Source organism: Dermacentor albipictus, chromosome 8 (genome assembly GCF_038994185.2).
Source record: "Dermacentor albipictus isolate Rhodes 1998 colony chromosome 8, USDA_Dalb.pri_finalv2, whole genome shotgun sequence".
NCBI lineage: Eukaryota > Metazoa > Arthropoda > Arachnida > Ixodida > Ixodidae > Dermacentor > Dermacentor albipictus.
Genome location: NC_091828.1, coordinates 48,161,759 through 48,188,682, shown reverse-complemented (window position 1 = coordinate 48,188,682; position 26,924 = coordinate 48,161,759). Strand labels below are relative to the sequence as shown.

Genomic DNA, 26,924 nt, shown 5'->3' with positions numbered 1-26,924 from the left:
GGAAACTCTTGGTCATGTTTGTCTCCGTTTGTCCCGGTAACGTCGGCACCCAAAGCAATAAAGAATGCTTGTCAGTTACTAGGCATTGAGGAGCCTCGGGTAAGTACACGAGGCACGAAACATTCACGCCCTTTCGAAGCGAAATTGTGTACGCGCAAGTGTGCTGTCGGCACGTGCAGGTGCGTTCATTGTGACGCCTCCCTTGGGGGAGAGCAGCAGCTGAAACGCGTGCGTGGTGTGTTTCGTTTCTCTCTCTCCCTATCGTCGCTCCTTTCCCGGCAGCCTCGCTGCAACAACCTCCAGATTCTCGCTCCTTTCTTTAAATACGATTTCACTCTTTTCAACGGGTTTGGCAGAACCGACAGGAGCCACCTTGAGGTATTATTGTGAGATTGTTCAGCGACTCAACCATGAGGCACCGTAGTCGCACTTTCTCGCCGTTGCGACATCGTTCCACCGTGTCGTGGTGTCCTTGCGGACATACAAGTCGCCAAAATCAGTTTGCGCTAATGAACTTCGCGTTTCCGTTGCGCCTTCGAGAAAACCATTTATTGCGAGTCGACCTTAATCTCGTCGTTAATTAAGCGCGGTATAGCATTCGAGCGATGTCCAATTACGCTATCTATGTTTGGACTACGCATGCTACCGACATGACAGATGTCGCTGCCATAGACGCATTCACGTGTGCTGGGATCTGAATGACGTCGCCTGTTGCATCGAATGCGAGAAGGAAGGGGAGGGTTGGGAATTACACGCATTCAAGGAATGGCGTTCTAACGATTCTTCTCGCGAAATGTGCCCGAATTTCGCTGCCCGTTTTCTTTCAGCCCCGAGGTCTGCCCGGAGCCACATCGTTCGCGGGAGTTCGCGAAGCGGAAATCGCGCGATCGAGTGAACTCAGGGAAGACGCCGACGACTGCCATGTCTCGGCGAGCCGACCAGAATGACGTGAACAGGAAGAAGCTGAGCCTGTTAGGTAAGACGACCGGTGGGCAAGGAAGAGAGAGAGGGTTAAGGTTACAAGGCGAGAGCGAGCGATAGTGCGTGCAGCGGGCGCAGTTTTAACGCGATAGCGTTAAGGAGCTCGTGTCGCAGAAAAGCCGGTGTCGTCGGCGTCGGGTGTCGGCGTCGGCGGCGTTGACCGTGAGCGATAAATCACGGCAGGCGCTTCATAAATAAAAAGCAACTTCCAAGATTGGCCCGGTGGGAATCGAACCCAGGTCTCCGGAGCGTGAGACGGAGACGCTACCACTCAGCCACGAGTTCGATGCTTCCAAGCGGTGCAAACGCGCCTCTAGTGAATGCGGTGTTGCCTTCGAAACGAGCCGTGGAAAGTTATACTGCGGTGTATATCGGTAATTATGAACATGTAACGTACAGAAGTCACAATTACACGAGTTTCGAAGTGCGTTTCCGCTGCATTTCTTCTGCGCTTTCCGCACACGCAGAGCCATCTTGCGGCAAACACAGAAGACCCCCTCCTCTCAATGTACGGCGCTGCCCCGACAGGAGGCGCGCCGCGCGCGCATTGGGACCGCTGCCAGGCGCGTCGCGGGACTCCCTCTCCCCTGACGACGCTTCGCCGTGCTTCCGGTTTAGATTACTATCTATCTCTCTGCTCGGCTGGCGTAGATCGTTTCCCCTCCGAGACACCGAGTTCTTTGGTTCGTTTCGTTCGCTCAGGCGCACGTTTCGTTGCCGCGCCCAACGCTGCGTTTTCTTTACGCGGTGGACGTTTATTCTTCTTTCCTTTTTCTTTTTTTTTGGTCTCAAGAGGAAGCGGCGAGCGCAGAACGCGTGCAGTCGCCCGCAAATACGCTCTGAAAGGACACGCATCAGCCCGGTCCGTGCCTATACGTCCGTCATGGCTCGTGCTTCAGCGTGCTCGGTTGCCTTGGGTCTTCTGCTCGTCGCCGGCTACTCCGTGGCCGCTCTCGACGTCGTCACGCCGGAGAAGTGCGGTGAGTCTGCGGTTTCTGCTGGGCTCTCTGGAAATTGGACTGCGAAATATTTTGATGGGATAGACAGAACATAAACGCGCACAGCGGACCTCCACTCGTCACCCCATCGCCTTCAAACGTGCTCTCATCCCATCAAACGCACACATTACTCCACTGTGTGTGTGTGTGTGTTTCCGTTCTGTGCATGTGTCTCGGCAAATGTCGAGCAGCCCAACTTCTAGTATGCTCCGTCCACCCGCCGAGTGGTCAACATTAGCAAGTTTGCTTGGCTAGCTACGACAGCTCTTATTTCTTTTGATGGCACCTGGGTGGGCTATGTTTTACATTCAGGCGCAATGTAAAATGTACAGAGACAGGATATGAGCGCACCGCGACCGCTGGACACCACAAACACCCAGTGTTTTCGAAGTCTGCGTCTTCTCTCTGCGCGCCAATATAGCGACGGGGGCAGCAATGAAGCATATGGGAACCAACTAAGCCGTTTTACAGCATTACCTCACAGTCCGTCATTCCCCCACTATGTGTATTTCTAAAATATTGTTCTTCACATATATATATATATATATATATATATATATATATATATATATATATATATATATATATATATATGTGTGTGTGTATATATACAAACACAAGAAGTAGGATCATAGAAGGGGCAAAATTCTGTCGTGCACATCCTCTGAGAGAATGCTGGATTTCGCCGTGGTCTTTTCACGTAACTTCCAACCGAAAAGGGCCAACTAAATTTCCCCCCTGGAAAATCATAGTGCAGTGACAAGTTTCCTGTTTGTCCAGGTTCACTTGGACTAAATTTAGCGTTTCCTCTGCGGGCCTGCTCCACAAACATCTTTCCTCGACTTAAAATGTCGCGGTTAAAATGTTGCTTTATTCAGAGAAAGGAAACGTAGTTGAAGCGACAAAGGAATCGGCGCGCCATGGAAAAAGAAGTGGGGTTAAATGCATGGTTTGCCTGGCTGAACCGCCTTTTTCGTGTGAACACTGCGGCTGACTGTTAACGCGCAAGACGAGAATAATTAATGGTGGACGCTGCGCCAGTGCACTGCACAGGAGAGTATCGATGTGCCAATGGCAACAACCACAAGAGCTCTGTTGCACAGCCGTGAAATTCCACTCTGGCGAGAGAGGCATATGCGCGTGTGCTCTAAGGCAATTCGCTGCGTTTAACAGAAGACCGCAGTAATTCTTTGCTATATCTATTACTAGCCACTGCCGAATAATGCAGAAATCACTGCCTGTACAACCTACTCGCTTTATAAAAGAAGAAGGCCTCCGCAGCAGCAGCGCATTTCGCCAACGGACGCGAGGGGAACTAATGATAGCGGCTCAATCTCGCACTCTCCAGGAAGGAAAGCGCGGAGGCAGCGGGGGAGAGAGGAGGGGGGGACGACGACTTTAACTCCATCTACAAGTACGTACTTTGCGCAGTGCGCGGTGCTTTGATACAGCGCGCCCGGACGCGCGCGCCCTATCTTGAAAGGAATTTGGATCGGTAATATCGATGAATGACTAATCGTATAAAAGTATCCCGCAAAACGATTAATCGTCATCGATGTCCACCTTTCATTTAGTCGACCTAATCGATTAGACATGTTCGTTTAATCGTTTCCTAGATTGTGACAGAACTGGCGTGAAAATTTTGAATTCGCGCTAGAATGGCGGAGCATGAGCAATGGCTGCGCGGCTGTGGTAGAGGAGCGATTGACGACTGTTTTTGAGAGTCCCAGAGTGCTGCCGGGCCGGGCGCTTCCCCTTTCTTCTTTCTTCCCCTCCTCTCTCACGCCGCCCGAATCCGGAGGCTTGAAATGTCCTCGAAATTCACGGCCTACTGTAGAAACCCAGTCGTTTATCGTCGTGTCACTCCCACTCCTTTGAAGACGTGGCACAGCATTCGCATCGGTCTGAAGCATGTATTTGACATAGCGATCTAGTTCATGTCGATCGCAGCCAATATATAGCTTCCGAGCGTCTATTCTCGCACGCCGGTTGTGTGGACATTCAAAGAAGGTGCCGGTTTAACCCATACATCCTAGCCAATTGACATTCCGTCGCTCTGTAGAAAGGATCATGTGGTTTAAAATCCTAAGCCAGTAATATTCTTTCCGGCTGGGCATATTGCAATTTCTTGCATACCTTACAGTTGGACTTTACCTTTCACTTTTCCCCTTTTTTCTCATTGGTTGTTTTACTGTACAGTATAGGGAATCATGAGTGCCATGTATCGTGTCTATATCTGCTCTAATTGGCATTTTAAATCACATATTTTTAATGTTTTCAAAGGCCACTTGTGCCAGCTCTATTTAGTCTTTAACAAATTAAAGATTATTCTTTATCAAACATTATACACTAGTAGTTCTTACCTGGGTTCCACCTCTGAAACATTAAAATAGGTTCCTAAAAACCTTAGATAACGGTGTTTCAACGTTCTTACCGTGCCCGACAAAAATCTCGAATAATCAATTAATCGATCAAAAACACTCCATCCAAAGTAATGAATTGATTAAAGGCAAACACGATGAATGATTAATGGTTAATTGAACAAAAATTAATAGGCCATTCGTAAACGGGATCAGCAGGCGGCTCATACCTTTGTGCGCTCAGGGTTCTCGCCGCTCTTGCGTTCAAGCAAGAGACTGCACGAAGGTCACTTTGCTCACACGAGCCTTTTGACAGCGTGTTTCCCCGCTCATCGAGTGTGAGGTGTTCATGTTTGCTCGTACGGGCTGAAACCATGCTTGTTAATTCAGTTAGTAAGCGAATCTTTCCAAGTTAATGCGGATGATGAAACTGCTATCCTTACACCATGCAGCTGTCTACTTATTTGCTATCGCAGTCAATGCTTCGCCCTTGGGGCGAAAGTGCGACTTTTTTCTTAGTTGAGAGTATGACGTAATTTGTGTGCCGTTTTTTTAGCCACAGCTTTCTGATGACGGCGGGGTCGCACAGCGAACCAAGTAATGTTCTCGCAATGATGCGTAATTTCATCAACACGCACGCATTTCTTGCTGGCCAAGTTGCGCATTAGCGGCGTGCTGTGTGGCTCCCACCCTCCCTCACATCGTTATACGGTGCAAAGGCACATCAAATAAAAGAAAAGCCTTCTGATGACGTTCACTGCCGTGTCTGCCATTTCCCCCAGCCCAAACATTTCACCAAAAATCATTCGTCAAACATGGAGAAATTTTCATCTTCTTTAGCGTCAGTTGACTATTTAGTCAAACCCTAACACACCGTAATCGCAAGATAAAAATGCTTACTCTGTCAGAGTATGCAGGTGGGTCACGAAATGTGTTCTAAATGTCCCAAATATAGGAAACGTTACTTGATTAAATAATACTCTTTAGATTGATTTTACCATAGACGCATATATTTCAAAATGATTCGGTGTAGTAAATACTCAACCAATTGTGCAGATTGAACCAAAGACTTATTAACCGAGAGAGCCCTGGGACTGGTTTCAATGGAGGAGTGCCATCTGCGGAGCTGATAACCGTTTCCGGAATTCCAGAACATTGACGCTGCTATTTTTTGATAAGGTGATGAATTCCAGCCAATGTAACGCAGAAACTGAACAGCCAAATGGCGCAGCTGTCACTGTCTTACTAGACGCCTATGAGTGAGGTGACTACTTGCGCCTCACCATCGGGCAAGCAACAAGCGAGTGAGAGAGCTGTTCGGATAAAGGCGCTTGCTGGATGATTGCCCACCGGTGAAGCACAAACGGTATGTTCACTAGTGGACAGTTGTGCTGTTCGGCTGTTCGGTTCCCGTGTTTTGTCTGAAACTGGCCGCGATTCACTGCGCTGCGAAAATCTGCCTTGTCCAGTTTTCTGAAATTCTGGAAACGGTCATCGTGTGGTACGCTTCCGTTCTTCGATTGGAATGAATTTAAGGCGCCTTTTCGTTTAAAAGCAATTGACCTATTTTTGCATAATTACTTGAATAAATAATACATCGGATCATTTTCAAGTCCGTGCCTCCATGGCAAGAAGCAATCAAGACCACACCACTAATTTCATCTTCCATATATTTATAAGGAATTTCGAACGCATTTTATGAAATACTGGGTTTGAACCCCACCCCATGCACATCCGTAGCTTATACAATATATATGCTTGAGGAAACTATACTGGCTACAATTTGGAACATTGATACCGGCAACACTTTTAAGCCCCTTTACAGCCGAACTGCATGTCGTTATCGAACACCTATCATGTGTGTAGCATCAATCTACTGAAGAATAAGTAGCATATAAAGTTAAAACTAAGTCTAAGGAAGAAGTCATAAAAGACAACTAAAAGATGGCTACACTACTTGGGCATGTATGGCCTGCCCGAGATGCGAATGTGCCAAATCCCAAAACACGCTCACGCACACACACATGCACCGCAGAGCTGCGCATAGCAAATTACGAGGCACTCAGAAATAAACTGTTAAACTGAAGTTAAATTATTGTTTCAGTAAGTTGCACATATATATTTACCTGAATCAGGGTGATAAATGTCCCACGCAAGCTAGTTCGCTGTGCTCATTGTCAGTTCCCTCAGAAGTCACCGCGCCGTGAATGGTGAAATTGGTAGCTAAAAACTATGGCTAGTATTCCATGCGCCTGTTCTAATGGTGTGCCTTAAAAGCTTTAAATCCTAAAGATAATTCATGCCATTTAGACGCTTTCTCGCAGTTACCGTGCAGTTTTTGAAGAACTCTGACGAATTCCATTTTCTCTGTTTATTCTACGTTACATCAAAGGGTCTTTTAAATATTCTGGTTGAGTCACCCACGGATGTCCTTGTAGTGACTATAAAAAAAAATGCATGAGAAAACTGAAGCGCTCTTTCCGGAAAGAGGAGAGACTTGCACAACAGCTCAGTTTATTTATGCTATGGCAGTTTACCAACATGCTGGTGCGTCACAGAAATTGTTGATGGCACTTTGGAAATGCTCCAGCCACGTATTCCTTAGTACACGGAAGTTTTGGAAGGTTTCTTATGACCTTCATACACGAGATTGCGTCAAACGCGCAGAAACGAGCATGAAATTGGTAACGCTTCACAAGTTGTGCTCCAACAGAGGCAAAGTTGCCGCAGATTGACCCTTTTCGCGGCGGAGTTTGCTTCGGAGAAACGAGATGGTGCTTTCGACGGTACACCGCCGAAAGCGAGAAAGTGGGGTGGTTTTGATCGAGACCGGGTACACTTCAATTACAGGCTTGGACGAGAAGTGGGCTGGCGACTTGCTCGTCGCGCTGTTGCTTTTTTAGGGGGCCCACTCAGGAGGCCAGAGTAGGTAATAATGAAGAAGGTCCCCTAGGGGAACCTCAGAATAGCATCGCCCTCAATAACAGAAAAAGGAGGAATACAAAAAAGAAAGCTCACCATGCAATAGGCTACGTCGACATGCAGGGCGGCAGAAGAAAGCAAAACTGGGCAGAGATTCAGGAGCAGTTAGAGAACAAATATGGGTGTATGCGGGTACAGAAACGCACCTTTGACACTCGGAAGAGCAGCCAGTCGTTGAGAATTAGGTTTGGGAAGGGTGCAACAGTACTAAGTCGGAAAGTAATGGTAGGGGAGTCGGAATACTCAACCATCAGGGACCCAAGTGGAAAAGAGTAAATTCAATATATCAAGAGCGTCTTTGCCATCAGGTACAATGAGTTCGAAAAAATAACTTGGCCTGGCGTAACGTATTTGTCGACCGTAAGCAATTGCACCGAGAAGAATCAAGAATTAGTGGAATGCATAAGTGCTGATATTAGGGGTTTCGGGAATGATGACGAAATTATCCTCTTAGATGACATGAATGCCCATATACGGGATTTAGATGGCTTTACCGAGAACAACGGAAAGTCAATGCTAGACCTTTGTGAGCAGCATAACCTCGTTATCGTGAGCACAGGGTTCAAGTGTGAAGGGCGGATAACGTGGGAAGTGGGAAACCGGTAATCGGCCATTGTCTACTGCCTGATGACAGAAGGAATTCATGATAAGTGTAAAGAAATGGTCATTGATGAGGAAAGGTGTAGCAGCATAGGGAGTGACCATAAACGCATCATTTTGAAAATGGGATATGTAGTTGGTAAAGAGAGCAAGGAGTGCAAAATGGCCAGTCCAAATTTGAACGCTGAACAAATAAAAAAAACATAGTCACTAGAGTCGAAGAAGAAATTGGCAAATGGCCAAGTAACGAGTGGGAATATATTGAGGTTCTAAGTTTAATCACAACAGCGAAACGGAAAGAGAAACGAAATGTTCGTTGAAACGAAAAAAGAAAGCGAAAATGTGGTCGAACGGGGAGATACGAGAAGCGATCGCCGAACGACAGAAAGCATCTCGAGAGCACAGGGAGGCAAAGGAGGCGCAGTTGCCGCAGGATGAAGCAACCAGTAAATGGGAAATATACCGGGAGAAAAAGTCTATGGTTCGAATGCCGGCACAAGCAAAGATAAAAAGTGAAAGTCAACGTTGGTTGTCAGAAATACGTGAGAAAAAGAAGGCCGCACCTAGAATATTATGCAACCACATGAAATTTTTGGGCAGGAAGTCAACAACAATACAACCATATATCCCAGACGAAGATGGAAACAAACTGGAAGGGGAAGTGGCATTAAATTATATCGGAAAGTAACAACCGAATCTTTGCAAGACAATGACGGGGTTGTATTCTAAGAAAAAAAAAAAGAGCTTGAAAGATAATCAGATGGAAAAGGAGCTGGTGCTGACAAATTTCAACTGGAAGAAATTCGTAAGCGCTCAGCCGCAGGGCTAGATGAGGTTCCCATTAGGCTAATTAATGAACTAGGACCAAAAAGTGAGCAAGCTCTGGGGAAAGCAGTGGAAAAACATTTAAGGAAAGACGAGTACCAGACAGTTAACTACAAAGTATAATAAATTTAATTTATAAAGGTAAAAGGGAGAAAGAATTCACTCGTATAGACAGTTGACTATTACATCGGTAATATACGAGTTAGCAATGCAAGCAATTAAGTTGAAGCTGGAAGCGTTGGCAGAGAATAGTGGCATTTTGGGAGAACTTCAGAGTGGCTTCAGTATAGGTAGGCGTTTTGGATGATAGCTTATTTCTTCTTGCTCAGTGTATTGAAATACGAAGAGTATAAAACAGAACGTTATAAGTGGCTTTTATAGATATTATAGGAGCGTACGACAACAAAGACCGCAACATTTCGGGGATATTCTGGAAGGGGAAGGCTTAGGCGACGATCGTCTACAGCTTTTGAGAGAGATTTAGCTAGAAAATGCCGTTTGCGTTGAATGGAAAGGGGTGAGCAGCGAGGAGAAAGTTCATATCAACAAGAGACTGAGGCAGTGGTGCCCTTTATCCCCGCTGCTGTTTATGATGTACACGGGCAGGATGGAGAGGGCGCTAGAAGGAAGTAATATCGGGTTTACACTCAGTTACAAAGAGGCGGATGCAGTAGTAGAGTAGCAGCTTCCACGTTTATTTTATGCGGACGACATTGCGTTGCTCGCTAACAAGCAAAGTGATTTGCAACGTCTGGCTAATATCTTTGGAGAGGAAGGCGATAACTTAGGTTTGAAATTTAACGTTAGAAAATCAGGTGTTATGGTATTGAATGAAAAGCATGAACAGACAGTGGCAATACAGGGCCAGCAATTACCTCGGGTGAAAGATTACAAATACCCTCGTATAGGGATAAACGAGGGCAATAGATATATGGAAACACACGAAAAAACACTAACAGTAAAGGGGAAGAGAAGTGCAGCCATAATGAAGCACAGAGCGCTATGGGGATACAATAAGTACGATGTCCTCCGAGGTATGTGGAAAGGTGTAATGGTTCCAGGACTTACTTTTGGAAATTCGGTTGTTTGGTTGAATTCAGCGCTACAATGAAGACTCGATGGGAACCAAAGCTCAGTGGGACGCCTCGCATTGGGCGCTCACGGGAAGACTAAAAATGAAGCTGTGCAGAGCGATATGGGCTGGAAAATTGCTGAAGGGAGGGAAGCTCACAGTAAAATTGATAATGAAGAAAGACTGAAGAATATGGAAGAAAGTAAAAAGGCTTGGAGAGTGTGGAAGTATTTCTACAGGAAAAACATTGATTCACAGTGGACGGAAAGAACTAGGAAGCTCGTTAGCAAGTATGCGGCGTGTAGGGTGGACAACACAGTGTCAAGGAACGTCAACAGGAAAGTCAGAGAGGCTGGTATAATCTCATGGGTGGCGGCAATGAAAAAAAAAAAAACCTGCCGTCAGTAACTACTGGAGAGGAAGAAAAGAAATCAGGAAATAAACAATTTATCATAACTCAAAGGAAAGCTCATTACCTTTCGAGGCGACATCAAGATGCCTTAAAACAAGCACCTATAAAGCGAGATATAGGAAGGTAGAAGAAGCATGTGTTTGCTGCGGTAAAGCGAGGGAAACGATGGAGCATGTTTTATTGGAATGTGAACATATCTGCCCAGCGGTCCATCTAGGCACCACTGGCCTCCTTAAAGCCCTTGTGTTCAGCGAGAGCAGGGTTAAAGTAAACACGTCCGTAAAAGTGATTAGTAGAGAGCGATTGGAAGATTGGGGGAAGAAAAATAAGCGAAACCGCAAAAAATGGAGACGTACAAGAACAAAGTTCGCAATAGAGGGTAAGAAAATTTCGTTATGGGAATTCACCATGTTTTTTTTTCTTTTTAACCTAGGTAGGGCATTAAGCAGTACAATAGCAAAGGCTTGGTAGCGCAGCACACCACCCCGTTCCAAGGGACACTCATAACATCGCTCCCTCCCTCCCTCCCTCCCTCCCTCCCTCCCTCCATCCATCCATCCATCCATCCATCCATCCATCCATCCATCCATCCATCCATCCATCCATCCATCGATCCATCCATCCATCCATCCATCCATTCATTCATTCATCCATCCACCCATCCATCCATTCGTCCGTCCATCCATCCATCCATCCATCCATCCATCCATCCATCCATCCATCCATCCATCCATCCATCCATCCATCCATCCATCCATCCATCCATCCATCCATCCGTCCGTCCGTCCGTCCGTCCGTCCGTCCGTCCATGCAGCCATCCATCCATCCGTCCATCCCACGTTGCCACAGCGAATGCGCAGGAATATGAAACGACTGTAACTTGTGCTATGCTTCTGTGCGATCAGATGTCGGAAACGCAACTGGGTGTTCGCTAACGCTCTGTGCTCTGTTCATGCTACAAAACGTGGAGATGTGGACAGAAGTCATGTGCGGTACTTGGTTGCAAGAATAGTGATTAGCATTTTAAGGAATGGAATGAATCTGTGGGACCAATATAACGAGCCGCTGCTAGGTAAGGAACGCCTATATTGCCATCCCTTCGCAATGCACATATTGGCGGGTGACAAAATTCAGTTATCCGTCAGCGTTGTATCGCTAACCTTCAAACCAATGACTTCAACCAGGGAGCGTCGGCAAGAGTGAGTGCCGTTCGTTAGACAGTGTCAAAGGGAGTAGCGCCGTTTACTGGAATAGTAAGTTTCTCCCGCGTTATCTACAGGTTTCTGCCCCAACAGGTTTCTGCCCCACCGCGTGCGCAAACTTACACCCAATCTATCACCAACGTGTCAATAAAAAGTATATGGGCGCAAACTTGAATTCATGTGCCGAAGCATGGGAAGCAAGCGACTACACCGAGAGCACACAAATGTACGAAGCTGAACGTTTCGTAACGGTGCACAATGTAAGCTAGTGACTAGCGATAATACGTATTTGCTACAAGCTACAACAACGTACAGAACATCTACGTTAAAAGGCTTGGGCCCAGCAAGAACAAATCAATCAGAACTGAATAAACACGCGAGCGATAACGGAGAAAATAAACCAATTTGATAGTGACCGCCGGGAGAACATCACTCAGAAACGTGACAGGCCACTGCTTAAAAGTATTTGCTCAGTTGAAAACGAAGAGCTAAAAACACTCATGCTAATTTATTTCATTTGGCGAAAGTTCGGACTGTTTGAAATACACTTCTAGCGTCGCTTTTGCTGCATACATGCACCGTATGCGCGGGTCGCACCGTTTGGACAAGGCTCAGTGAGCTCAGAAAGCCCTTACATGACCCCTAAAGCTGCAGCCAAAGCTTCATGTCATTCACCCAGTCAGGTACACGATATCCACCGAAACAGAGGTTTGCTGAGCCGCACCAGGCGTCATGCACATCCATTGTAAACACGGAAGGAGCGGAGGCAAGCAATGGGCGCGTCACCACGTCATCAAACATGGCCGTTCCCGCGGGATCACCGCAAAAAGGGTCCATATTTCTATATCCCAGTCCCGCACGACGAAGTGAAGTCTGCATCCCAATATCGGGCAATAATTGCAGTTCCGCATGTAGATGGCGAAGGTTTGGCTGCTCCTTTGTTTGGGGCATAAACACCAATTACGAAGTATGAAACTAAGTACGAACAAATGACACTCGCAGCAAATAAAAACGAAGACTAAATAGGGAGACTGCACCAGGAATGATTAGGATGTACCACGTTGCTCTTTGGAAAGACCTTCATGCATTTGCGAACGACGAAAGAAAACATTCCCTTTCCGGCAGCATAAGAGAGTAATTCCTGGCTAAGTACGTTGCCCTGCTAGCACGTGAAGCAAATTCACATATCGTTACAGGTTGGCGAAGATTACTGGCAAAAAGAAAAGGGAAGTATAATTTGAATTGCACAAAACAAGCGTGAGGTAGAGGAAATATTCAGCGTCACTGCGACGAATAGCGTGAGGGGTTCGGCTTCTGTGGAATTGACGTTGGGATCTGAGTGGAACTTTTTGAGAGAAATTTAAACTTGAAAAACTTCAAGGACGCTTAAGCTTCGCATGTAAGAGTGTAACGCAATAGCAGTCAAACAACCCCGACTGCTTCTTACGCTTCCCGGCAACTACAGATTGTGTAACCGTAATGATTTCCTGGAAACGCTGGCGGCTAACGTTATGGACGAAGGGGAGCTTTCCGGGGCAAGACGGCAACAGTTATGCAAAACCATTAGTTAGCTAACGCTGTAAGCTTTCACAAGCTTACACACAAGCTTTCACAAGCTTTTTTCATTGATGTTATCTTCGGTGGCACAGGCAAAACTGAATTCTATCGCTTACGCATGCAGTCGCGTCACATTAACGAAGAAGGAAGTTACGCATAAAATACGTGTCCATCCTCAACCACGCCATCGCGCCTAAGGTGCCACGATCCCCGAGGCTTCGTTGCGCAAGCTTCGGAACCAACCCCCACGAGTAAACTGAAGGAAGCTACATTCCTCCTCGCTTAGCCTCTCCTTTTCCAGCTCGCCCCGCCGCACGCCCTTCCCCATGCTTCTCGCCCTCTCACTTTTCTTTGTGATCGTGTGATCCGCGAGCGCTTTAATAACCTAGAGCGACTGCCATAACACCGTCGCGAGCGGGGGAAAAGACAACAACAAGAAAACAAAATGCGCGGGCTGCCGGCTCGAGCGCTTGTTCCCGCAAAAACGGTGCAAGCACAGTCACGTGACTCCGCTCCATGTACAGCCAGGCCTGAATCTCCTGGTCGGCTCGGGCAGCGATGATATCAAACGAATGTCGCTGTCGTTAGCTTCGTTCAGGGGGCTCATGCAAAACGCCTGCAGTTCTTGCGCTCAACCGCTGCCCTGATTACCTCCCAAGTTCATTTTTTTCGCATCTGTAAACGGAACATGCAAACAGTGGTTGTCACATTTCATGAGCGTTAATCAGACGCTGCGATCATTTTACAGTCATTGTAGGCACTGTGGTCATTTTGCGAAGTCGTCATTGCTGTGAAAAAACATGCCATCTTTTACAGATGTTCTAATAGTATTGCAAATTCATTGATGAAACTTTCCTGTTAAAATTGCAATCAACATGCCTTCCGAGCTGCGTTCAGAATTCTTCATGCGAGATGGTGCTTTTAAAGGAAAGACCCGATGAAAATTTTATTTCAATCATTTCGCAAACATCTCGAAGCAGCAGTGATTGGATCTGTGCTGCAGATTTGAATATTATTTGCAAGATAATTTAGGTAAGCGAATTGAAATGTTGACGTCTGGGTGCTTGTTCTCTGTATCAGTATGCTATCCCCATGGTAGGTTCTCTTTCATTTTTTAGCGTTTGTTTCGCATCCAGCAAGTATTACAGGTGGCTGGACGAGTGCTTTACAAGGATACTAGAGATGAAACAGTTGACGTCACATCTGACGTTCTTGCACAGCGTTCTCACACGGAGTCCGAATTCTGTAAACTTCACGTCGTTGTACTAAATTAATTGGCGCCTGAAGTGAACTATGTGTGCAGTATGTGAATTCGCGGGCAGGAGTGTGTTTGGCCTGCATGCCTAAACTACGGAGAAAAGTGGTATAGCCTAGAGCGCCTTTTCGACCAATGTAATGCATTGAGAGTACTCGATGTTGCACGGTACTGCAGAAATAAATGTTTGTTTTTCGCTGATGGCGCGGCCTGTGAACTTTTGCTGTCAACTGTATGAACCCATGTATGCTGCAGTTATGGGAATGTAAGTAACTGTTGCCCTTATGGCCTTGATTCGTGTACCGCCTGATGGTGGATATACCCGTAAATCCGAAAACCTTTCTTCGATAGCTGGGATAAAACGGGTCATTAATAATAATGTTTGGGGTTTTACGTGCCAAAACCACTTTCTGATTATGAGGCACGCCGTAGTGGAGGACTCCGGAAATTTTGACCACCTGGGGTTCTTTAACGTGCACCTAAATCTAAGTACACGGGTGTTTTTGCATTTCGCCCCCATCGAAATGCGGCCGCCGTGGCCGGGATTCGATCCCGCGACCTCGTGCTCAGCAGCCCAACACCATAGCCACTGCGCAACCACGGCGGGTGCGGGTCATTAAGTCACTGTGCAATCGATAACCACAAAATACGGTTGGACTTGGTAAACTAGCTACCTGCGGTGCTTAAGTTACTGCTTTTACCTTGTTTTTAATGACATGACCATTGTGCGCGAGGTTAAACGGGCACTCGTGCTCGCTCCGTGCGTGTACCGTAAAGCACGTTAAAGAAGAGGCGCCGCTTCAGCCAATTCACGCTTAGAACGAACCACACAAGTGCGTCAGAAGAGGCGTGGTTTCACCATTCATGCACAAAAAACACCTCACCACTGCGCCAAAACAACGCTTTTCGAACCATTACAACAGCATAAAAAATTTGCAGCACCTTAAATTACCTAAAAAAATGCCTCGAAATAATTGTTCCGCGCTCACGTGTAGTCGCCTCTCCAGTCGAAATTTTTATTCGAACATATATTCACCTTCGAGAATCGGGGGGGGTTCAGAATCACTGCAGCAGTTGTCCTTGTTACACAGTTCATTGCCGGGCCGTACGAGCAAAGTGCTGCCTGTGGCTGAATTGTAAGCTGCCACTACTGTAAGACGGCGTTCGAAATGCGGAAGCCACAGCGTAAACGTCGAGCGTCGCCGAGGCCATCGAACAGCTTCGCGATCGTTTGCACAGTGCGCCCGAAGGTCAACCTTTCTGTCGCAAGGAGTCGCTGCGCAAGATGAAGCGGCATAATGCCACGCTTCCTGTCAACAGGCTCGCGACTGGCCGGTTTTGGTGATATCGCAAGCGGATGGAATTGCAATTTTAATGCGATCGCTTCATTTTTCCGGCCATGACTCCTTCTTCAGTGTACATGGTTTCTCGAAATATCTGTTTGTGGGAGCGCATTTTAAGGCTTTCTTGTTATCCTAGCTCACGAAATATTTTCTGCTACATGTTTGCGCTCGAAATATATCCGTTCGGCGTATCACGTATTATTCAGTCTCGCGTCAGCACTCACTGGCTCAGCCATTACAGTGTGTCTCTTTTTCATGGTGTTATTTGATATGTGGACACTATAGCAACTCCAATTTCGTATTTTTGCGCGTGCGTTATCCCGATAGTGCTGGGCAAACGGATCTGGCGAACGTTGGTTGGCCACGACTACGTCTTGAGACGTAGCTATAGCTCGGGTGCTCCTATATATCTAAATACATGTAAAAGGAGAATTCGTTTTTCTCGGAGACCACTGCACCAAATTTGGCGACGTTTGTCGCACTTAAAAGAAAAAGCGAACTTATAGTGACAGTTGCTTTCGGTGTTTTTATTTAGGTCGTCAATTTTTTATGAAAAAGCCGCAGACATCCGAAATTATCAGAAAACAAAACTACCAAGTTCACAATTCTGTAACTCGGAAATGAAAAATGATAGCGCAATTATGGGAATTGCATCTATTGGTACATCTAAACGGAGAAAACTAACATGGCACACATGAATATCGAAAAATGTACTAATACGGAAATCCAGCTTTTGCAGAGCCTTCTGCACAACGTAACAAATTCACGTAAAATAAAATGTTACATAGGAAATTTGCCCGCTTTCAATGCTATAGCGGATGCCGTTTACAGAACCGCGATATCTGTTCTTGATGCAGAAATATCATTTTGTGAACTTCGTGCTTCTATTTTTTTTTCAGACTTTCAGATTTTGACAATATTTTCAACAAATTTCAGGTTCTAAATCGAAATGCCGCTTGCAAGAGTGACTAGAATTTAACTTTCCCTTTCAAATGCACTAAATTTCATTATAATCGGTGCAGGCGTTATCTCAGTAAAATCTGTTGCGTTTTCCACGCATTTGAATGGGCCGCGTGGGAGTTGGGCCCGAGCTAAAGATTCCTCTTTAGACACACTGATCCGGGCGTACTGCGCTGTGATACTTTGTGTAGAGGCCACATTATGAGGCAACACAAAATTCCTGTTTATTTTTTTTTCCACCAGGAGGCGACTTCAAGGAAGTGCGAGTGAGCCCGTGCCCAGAGTTGCCCTGCAAATTCGAGAGAGGCAAGAGTGTCCGCATAGAAGTGGACTTCACTCCTGGTGAGGAAGCAGTATTTGCTCAACGCACAAGATGGAGTGATATGCTCACGTGACATACCGATAGCGTATATTCATTTACTGCGCCGTATTCGATTCATTATCACGAGGTCGGTATCGTGAGATCTGTTGTGTATTTATGCGTAGATGCTTTCTGGTGTGTGCATGTGTGTGTCTGTACGACGAAAAGTCAAGACGAGCTTGCGGTATGGGTAAACAGGTATGTAATAACCACGCGCCTTGCCGAGATCGGAAAATATGTGCGAAAGGATAGGTTTTTCTTTTGGCCTCCCTTTTCTTAAATGTGTGTTTAAAACCACATATGCGTAGTTAGAAGTTTGTATGGAATAATTGCGCATCTTGGAGGTAAGAAACCATTGCCTTGGATCACATATTCTTACTGCGTTCTTGAAACTTAATCCCCAGCATGCGTAATACTAGATCCGTTCACTTATGCATTATAGATACAAAAGTAAGTCATGGCCAAAGTAGATCTCGCAAAAGTGTCCCAAGGTGGGCCACGCGCCAGGGACGAAGCAGGTGCCTTCACCTTGTCCAAAAATGATGTACACAATAATTCAGTTTCATTATAGCGTACTCTGGCTTTTAATGCCTTAACCATTGTAGCAAGCACTTCAGAAGTGCAGCTGCCACTGTGGTTCACAGTCTACGGTGCTATGCTGCAGCACGTTAGGCGGCCGGTTCGGTGTTCGTATTTCGACAGGAGCGATACTAAAGAAGTGTTCGTGAGCTGATCTCCATGTGGAACTCATGTACACTCAAGTAGTCGGGATTATTTGAATGCCCTCCCCTACTGTTTCCTTCTAAGCCTCTGGACGGTAAAACTTTATATTTTAATTATTATATATGGTTTCAAAACACATGCGCATTGACACATTGCACATTGGCAAAGAGAGAGAGAAAGAAAAAAAAGAATGGTCACGGCGACTGGCCACTGTAAAGACGGGCCATGACGCCAGCCCACTTTTCAGGAAGTATAGAAAGAGCACGATGATAGATAAAAACTAAAGTTAAACAGTGACAGCAAAAGATAGGGCATTAGGAATAGAAAAAAATACTGCAAGACTAACTAAATTAAAGGGGTACAGAAGCGTGAGGCACTGGGCTAGTTGTCCCATTTTAAATGAAAGAGGAAGCAGCGAAAATGAAAGGCAGGACCAGAATTTGTAAGTCCGGCGGCTGTTTGTGTGCGCATGCTTCTTTTCCTGCACCTGCGTTTTGGCGGGTTATTTTTTCATTTAGAACTAATTAAAGTATATCAAAAATATACCAAAATATACCGCGTCTCTTTGTCTCGGGCTTCCTCCGGAGAAGAAACGAAAGTGCTATGAGCCTGGTGTCGTCGAGACGCACCAGAATTTGAACACCACCTATCAGTGGTAAATTTTAGCAGCTGTCGAGTATTTGCTCCAGTGTGCAGACTGAGGCTAGCCTGCACTGTGGCACGCTGACGAGTCGCATCATGCTACGTTGCAGTGTTTGCCACAGCTACTCATATATAGTATGAAGAAGTTCTAAGAGGAAGTATTTTTTGAATTGTGGGTGATACCACAGCACGTGCGCGTTAATTGGGCACAATGGTGGCGAAAAAGATGGTTCCCTTTGATTACTTTCGCATATTTAGGGGGAAGTCCCTGCCACGCACATTTCATAATGTGGAGATACCTGCGCTTTCTTTAGCCAAGTCCACCTTTACTGAAGCCCACCTAAGCGAGTTGAATTTCTTTCGAGAAACCTTCTTAAGGTTTCACATAATGTTCACGGAAATCTAAAGCGTATTCCGAACATTCATCTTAGTGCTTTTTCTGATTTGTGAAAAATATCGAAATTGAATCGTTGGAGCAGTTGGCTAATGAGCCAATTTCACGTGAGTTGTGTGAACAGGGAGGGCCTGAGCAAACGTTCTTAATTTCTGTTTGCAAATAAAAGGAAATTAAAACCTAGTCGCGTCGGGGCTTGAATATTTAGATGAGGCGGCCAACAGTCCTTTTACAAAGAACATTTCGCTCCTCGATTTAAATCTAGAAAGGTTTGTAAGCTAGCACGTGACTTGAAAGCCGAATTTGGTGGTCACCCTTCGAGCATGTTTATGTTACTACATTTACGCAAACTGGGAAGGACAATTAGTTTCTTTATTATTATTGAATCCTCTTGACAGGCGTTGTGGCTAATGTTTCGAGTAGTAAAGAAATCGCTAACATTTTGCGTGCAATATTCGCAGAGGCCAGCTTTGACAAACTTCAGGCGACGTTCAAAGGGGAACTGTCACCCGGCACCTGGCTGCCCCTGCCGGGCTTCAAGAAAAACGCCTGCGCGAAAAGTGGTCTATCGTGTCCGCTGGAAGCTGGAAAGCAGTACACTTTTGCCAAGGAGATTTCAGTGCTGCCGTCATTTCCTACGGTGAGTGTGTCATTATGAGGAAATGCTGATATTTCGTTACCGTTATGATACGCAGCAGTGATTTAAAAGACAACGTGTAAGAAATCACAACAGCAACTCATCTGTTGCTGCTAGTTGGTTCTGTCATTGTGATGTGTATCATGTCAGCTGAAGCCCCTAGTAACATGTTTCAGTTATTACTGGAAATGCCGATGAAACGATGTGTCTTAGCCCCTTCTCACGTCTAAAGAAGTAGTGTGCGCAAAAAAAGAGAATCTTGGAGTTTCAGAATAAACAGCGTAGAGGTATTACTTTTTCAATGATTGTACACACGCTGGCTGAACTGTTCTGGCCTCCTACTTACTTAGCACTCATGTTTTCACTGAACTAATTGTAGGCTTGCTGCCTACTCAACTAGTTCATCAGGCCGTACGTCAATAGAAGGTTTAGATAATATTTTCACACCGGCTCTTGATAATGTCAGTGCTTTGTGCAGTAACACCCGGTTTAGCGACAGCTTGACCCTGTCTGCTGCATTCTAAATGTCTGCTGGTTCGCGTTACGTGACCATGAGCACATTTGCAACTATAACAAAATAAAAGTTCGGCTTATTTATCAAACCCGGCAGAAAAAGCATTTCTGAATTTTTGACCTCTCGTTTTCACCTCAATGAGTCATCTAAAACCCGCTTTTTTACCAAACTAAAGATGATTTAATACATGCGCATGCACCAAGTATTTCTCTTCGAGTAGACGTCCGTACGCATGGTTATACAGATCACTGTGTACAATGGAAAATAAAAAGAAAGGACCTTTTGAGGCTGCAAAATGAGTAACGACACCTCAATCTCAGGCGAGACACCAAGCTGCGGCAACGGACTGCGGCCGTGCTCGTACAGCCCCCCAAACTTTTGATATTATGTTTCGCTAGCACTGTCTCCGATATTTCAATGGTGGATGATGATGGATCACACGTTACGTCGGGCAAATGAGCTCTTCTTCTGAAGACATATTTAGGGCTGTTTAATACAAAGACCAATCTAGCATCGAATTTACGGAGCAAGTGAACGGCAGGTACATGAAAGTCATAACTATCATCTGCATTTGAGCATTGATTAACAAACAACGCATCAACATGTGCACACCCGGCTTTGTGGCTAAGACGCGGCGCTGCAAAGCACGACGTCTGGGTTCAATTCGTGACCGCAACCTGAGGGGTACGAAATGCTAGAACGCTCTTATACCGTGCACTGGGGGCACGTTAAGGAACCCCAGGTGATCAAAATTATTCCGCAATCCTCCACCCCGGCGCGCTTTGTTTTGTGCCGTGGTACCTCAGAATTTCACTTTTTTTTTTTCTCAAAATGCGCACATTTGGGTGTATTGCTGATGTTGTCGGTTGCAAAGATCGCGCGGCAACAAAATAGAGAGCCAACACCACTAAATCTTCTTGGGCACACCGTCAGAGTTTGTGGTAACATGCGTCATCCGCATCTTTGAACAATGCCTGCGGCTTTCCGCTGATCAGATTCTCGTATTTAGCGGCTGTTGAAATGAACTAGTTCAAAAAAAATTTATCTTGTAGGTGCTTCTTTATCTTTCCTGCATGGTATGTGCTGAGCAGAAGACGTTTGCAAAAACTACGGGCCGCAGCTGATCTGCGACGTTCCCGCGCTACTGCCGCACAAGGACAAAGCACATTGCCACGATCGAAGCTATGTGCAGACGCTGCACATAGCAGACGACTGTAGACGCTGTGCGTCTGTACAGTTGACAATAGCGTAGTTTTGTCGTAAGGGCGCGGTAAAATTGTGCAATTGTACAACACATATGTATCAGCGAAAATTTGTTCCAGCCATGCATTCGGGAACCAAAGCTTCTAGCAATGCAGTCGGGAACTTAAGGAAACTCGTAATGCAGTGTGTGAATGTGACCGTCGCAGTACGTGACGAAACTGTACTACTATTGCATTGCCATGGGGTTACCACTGCCAACAGTTCACTTCCGAGACGCGGCCACTTTTTTTAACCGTATGCATTACAGACGACGAGATTTCATTGCTGGCCCTTTTAAAGGTTATTGGCACTCAATTCATTTACGCAGGCTTGTCTTTCGCTTCATTGCAGCTTCAAGTCAAATCGGAAATTCGACTGAAGGATGGAAATGGCACGACGATCTTCTGTTTCTACGTGCCCGTGAAAATTGCTTGAACATCATAGTCACAGTGGCCAACGACGATTCCGTTTCACGGCCTCAGACCAACTTATGACGTCCACGGATCGAAAGAATGAATCGTGGTCCTGCTTTAAACTCAAAAGTGCAATTCTTCGCAACTCTGTCTTGACAAATTCGTTCTTGTGAACGATGGACAATGATGGAATTTCCTTTTCGTGGCGCCCAGGAATGACCTGGCTGTTCGTGCAATATACAAGGTATACGTCAACTAGTAGTCAAGTTTCTGATAGAAGCCTGCATGCCTAGCATATGGCAGCATATTGCAACCACCTCCACCTGTGTGTCGGGGGGGGAGGGGGGAGGGAGCAACTTCTGTCCAGTAAAACGTAAATAAAGAGATAATCACGTCACACTAGTGATTCGAAGCGATGTCGTGATTTACGTTGCTTGGCTCGAGTGTTTAAATTCCTCTAAGGTCCGTCATTTGGACCGCTACTAGAACACTTTTTTAAACAAAGCCTTCTTTGACTCTACTCTAGACTTTCTTGGTGCTGTGATGTTTTTGCCGTGTACCACCAGCAGATGGCGCTCGCCTCCGCGCATCCAGACCGGCGCAACCGCGGGCCGGGATGCGTAGCTTGTGCGTATGGCACGTGTTGTATTTGATATCCTGTGCGACAAAAATGCAGGTGCTGGGCTGTGATAGTGTACACGTTACAATCGTCCATAGCCTGAAGAGAGCGCTCGTAGCTGGCATCTAAACAGCGTGCTGGTCACGTATGCAGAAGGAGCACGTAAACACGCGCCAGAAAAATGGCAGCAAACCGTGCACTCAACGTCGAGGGCACTAAGGCCTGACAGAAGCGTCGCGCGGAACAGGAACTTCTTCGCTAGGCAGAAAAACGTGGTGCATACTGCGAATGTATATATACAATCTATACGTTCTATTCTATAACAATTAATTGAGTTAGGCACTGGCCCATATTTCAATAAAATGTTGACACTTCTGCCAGGATGCGATGTGCCATGTGAGGCAGTGGCACTGCTCTAATCTTAGAGATTATCAAAAATTACGCACAACAACGCCTCAAGCAACACGTCTTGCTGTGTGTTCTCTGGACAACGCGGACAAACATCAGTGGTGCACGAAAGGTGAGGTTTAACATAAACTGACCACTTTCGCATTGCACGAAACGATGCAGAAATTAAACATTCGCTGCCAACATCACCAATTATTACCGCCAATCAAAGCAATCAGCATACAAAACTTCGCTTGATTTGATTCGCATAGTATGTGGGATCCGCAAATTTCTTTTTCTGAGATTGTAGCTCACCTTTGTTTATGCGCCAGCATGTGTCTATAACAGTGGCCTCTCTCTCAAAGTGAACATTATCAGGCTGGTAATGACCGTGAGAGATTAAGATGAGAATAAATGACAGTGCGAAAGAGCTTTTAAAAGCCACTTCACTTTTATTAGCGTAGAATTTTAAAACCAATATACATGACCGAATTAGAAAGTATGTTTCAATGTATAAGCATTGTATGGCCAACACACACTGACAATAATACAATAAATGCGAAACCTATTCACCGAATTCTAGAAGCCCCCAAACTCTTTGCAGCGCTACATATTCATACCAGGCAGCTGTCAGACGAGACAGCGTTGCACCATATTGCCATTTAAACAACATTCCAAGGTACCAACACTGCTGCATGCGGTGCACTCAGAGCTTGTGTTACGAAGAGTGAACAAACACCATGCAATGTTTCTTCGCGTAGCCCTCTGCTTTAATCGCCAAGGCGCTCCCGTCACGTTGGATGCAGCAGTGTCAAATTGCACGATAATGCACAGCCTGCACCCACATCTTTCTCTGCCATTAAACGACGTGTGTTGGCTCCAGCAAAATTTGAAGCGAAGAGCTCGCCAGGCGCTGCACAAACACGCAAATAAATGAATAACAAAATTATAAGTCATTCTATTCTGTGAAGGTGGTTGACCAGCGAAGCTGTTTAGCATACGACACGGAGGTGACTCATACTGATGAATGCAGGTAGGAAGTCTTTTATTGTATTACAGGGGCACACTAATTTCTTGATCGGTTGTCCCTATTTCACGTGCAGCTGCGATTACATTCTTTGACAATCTCCAATCGATGCACGTACGCCGCTGGGTGGTTGGTTGGGCCGAATCGGCGTGGCATAGCAAGGGATATGTCTGCAACACGGAACGCGTAAATCACTCCCTTTTTGGTGCCGACACATTTACATTCAGGTCACCGACAAGGACAACAGGGGTAGTGTCATCACAGCTAATTGCCGCAAAGTGAGTAGCCATGAACCATACGGGACTGTGTAAGAGTCATTGGATTTTATGCTTCCTTACGGTATGTGTCATTGTTCACGGGGGCATGAGCAATTGGTGATGACAGTTTTCGACATGCTATTCTGTATGTTGTATGCGTGATTATAAAAAAAATAAGCACTGTACGCTTCACCTTGCTGAGTGCTTGTAGACTCCGTCTTACGGGGCTATGAGCCATTACATTTTTTGCTTGCTCATGGGAGTTCGAATGCTTACTGGGGCATGACCCATTGGTGATCAAGTTTCTGCTCACGGAGAACGAAAATGCACGGAACTGTAGCCACATACAGCTTCGCTGTCAAAGAATATTTGGACCAAGCCGCTGCCGCTCAATCAACCAGCGCTTTTCGCACGAGATGAAAGCTGTTCAGAGCTTGCACAGACTCGCTAAACTTTTTACCAGAAACACTAGCCTGTAGAGGTGACTGTAGGTCCAACGTATGTCCTTGTGATTGCTTCTTGCATCGGCTTGCACAATCCAGTGTTAAACAAGCACTGTCGTTATTTGTTCTGTTTTTCTCACTTTCTCACCCACACAATGTGCTGCTCCTGAACTCATTAACAAGGCTTCTGACTCTTCAGCAGCTGTGAACATTACGGTTCATAGTCATCAATATCTCACTGCCAGACATGCACAGAGGGGGATAAACATTTACTCCATCTCAAATTTCTTGTCAAGGATTGTTGTGTTCAAGTTGATACTATAACCAGTCTCAGTGCAATACTTGCGTGCCCATGTTTGGTAATCTCTGAGCTATTCTTCAATTCTTGCACACTTCATCCCTTCGCTGTAGGCGTTGTGTCATTCCATTGTGGCAACATTCCTTCCCACGAAAGCCATGCACCTTTCGAAAACTCCTACACAAGAACTTCAGACACACTGTTTGATGGGTGCCCAGTACTTGTGGCAGGCACTCCATCGGAGTAGATGACATCTTTTCCCGTTTTGCTTTTTGCAGTCTTCTTTCTGGCTCTGTAGGGCTTTGCGCCTGCCACTTCTCTAGATATACTGATATAGCTAGTCATAACATCTTTCAGGCCATGCATCTTTAAGAATTCTCGGAACCTTGTTTCAAGACTTTCACTCGTACGAAAGTTGAAACAGCTCCTCCCAGTTGAGTTTGTGTCCTTAAAGGAGAACTTCTAGGACCCAGTAGTGATGAGCAGTTCTTGTTTGGTGGTCCCAGGCGGAACGTTCTCGAGTCCTTTTCCTCTCTGGCAGCGCATAATTTCTAATTGCGATTGGAAACAGATTAGTAAAGTTCGCCACGAATTTATTAGAGAGAGCCACAAAGTCAATGCACCTCAAAACCTACTCACCCGAAATAGGTTCCGCCACCTAGCGATCGCGGCCCCTCAAACAGACATCAAACGGTAGCTGGTAAAAGCCTTTGACCCTGAGTTTCCGCTTAGAGGAATTATGTTTCCTCCTATAATCAAATTACAATCAGAAGCTATCACGTCTGCACCTTGTATGTAACTTGTACTTTCTGAATTTCATAACGCAAGTTGCTCTGAATAAGTACGTTTTCATAACCAAAATATGCTCATGCATTCAGAATTTGGTGATCACCACCTGCTGTAACGTGTAGCCATATTTCCGGGATGGCTGATTTGCTTTAAGTTACGCAGGCACATGTTAATGCATTGGTGGGTTTGTCCTTTGCACTGTTTACCACAGGAAAATGGTATTTACCGGTATTTACCGTGCTCCATGTCGCACTCATCGTGGTTAGACTTATGGTTTGCGTTAGCTCTATGACACTGGTAAAACAACTTGTTGAGTGCCGTGAAAACCATCAGAATACCGTTTCTCTTTCCAAGATTCTTGTAGTCCATAAGACACATTATGAACTTATACTATCGCCATAGGCTGTTTATTGGCTTTAATTGGAACCTCATTCGTATTATGTTTGTCGCTGACTTAAGATATCATCAAGTCATCAGGGTACGTTATGGTTCTCAGTCAATTTGGTTGATCAAACGGCGAGTGCGGCCACAGGACTTTTTCGAGTTGCTCAGCTTACTTGAATATGCCACACTTCTTTTTATTGGCTTAGAATGTCCCCATTTATAGCTTAAGAAACTGTTATCCCCCGTCTTCTCGTAGTAGGAATACCGGTGGCTTTTAATTTCTTGTATCATAATGTCAATAAAACTTCGTTCACGCATGTTTAGGCTCTGTAAATGTAAAATTTAATCCTTGGAATGTCTTTTGAAACGCAGAAACCTTTTCCGCAGGGAGTTATATTCTCGGAAAAACATAATAAAATTATCTCCAGAGCGGCAACATATCAAGGTACTCCGTTGTTCAAGGTTTCTCTGAATCTATTGATCCCGGTTTGCTGTGATAATGGTAATGCAGATGCCAGCAATGATAATGGTTTGCCAGAAATGAGTAGTTTGCCAGCAATGATAATGTAGGTGCTACAGTCACATCAAATCAATCTGAAGAAGAAATGATACTTCCAATTCAGGCTACTGTGCTTACTGCAGACTGCTAAGCCAGCTCATCCGGTCTTGAAGACATCCTGAAAAGAGAAAACGACCAATCTTTTTATATTTGGTGACCCCTGAAGCTCTCTTCAAGCTCTCGCATCTAGAACACCATGTAACTATAGTCTACTAAAGAAAATACAAAATCAATACCCAAATGTCATAACAGAGCTTTAAGCGTCACTTTCTGCTGGGTTCCTAGTCATGTAGGAATTTCCCCTAGTGAAAGAGCAGATTTTGTGGCAGCCGACACCAAAGATCTGGAGCTATATGATGTTGGCCCACCTTGGCAAGATTATAAAGGCACGTTAGAAACAGCAGTTGTAAAACACTGCCAGAAACTGCGGGATCAGCAAGACCATAACAAGCATCATCACATAAAATGTGTATTACGAGAATGGAGCAGCTGTCACCACAGAGAAATACTTTACGAAGTAATCCTAGGCCGCTTAAATATTGGTCACACAAGGCTGACCAATAGTTACCTAATAAAAAAGAAATCACAACCAACATGCCAACACTGCGGTCAATTTTTAAACGATCTTCCCGTTTTATTAACATCTCCGGGTATAGAAAAATGAAGACAAAAACATTTCAACATTTCT

At 45.4% G+C, this 26,924-nt stretch overlaps 1 protein-coding gene across 1 annotated transcript; it reads left to right on the top strand.

Moving 5' to 3' along the window:
* The first annotated feature begins 834 nt into the window (after nt 1–834).
* On the top strand, nt 835–21,847 carry LOC135910191 (NPC intracellular cholesterol transporter 2-like). The gene is made up of 5 exons (XM_065442243.2): nt 835–976; nt 1,775–1,961; nt 16,791–16,889; nt 19,129–19,307; nt 21,412–21,847. Exons 2-5 carry the CDS (start codon nt 1,865–1,867, stop codon nt 21,493–21,495), a joined length of 459 nt encoding a protein of 152 aa, XP_065298315.1. The 5' UTR covers nt 835–976; nt 1,775–1,864; the 3' UTR covers nt 21,496–21,847.
* Nucleotides 21,848–26,924: the final 5,077 nt, after the last annotated feature.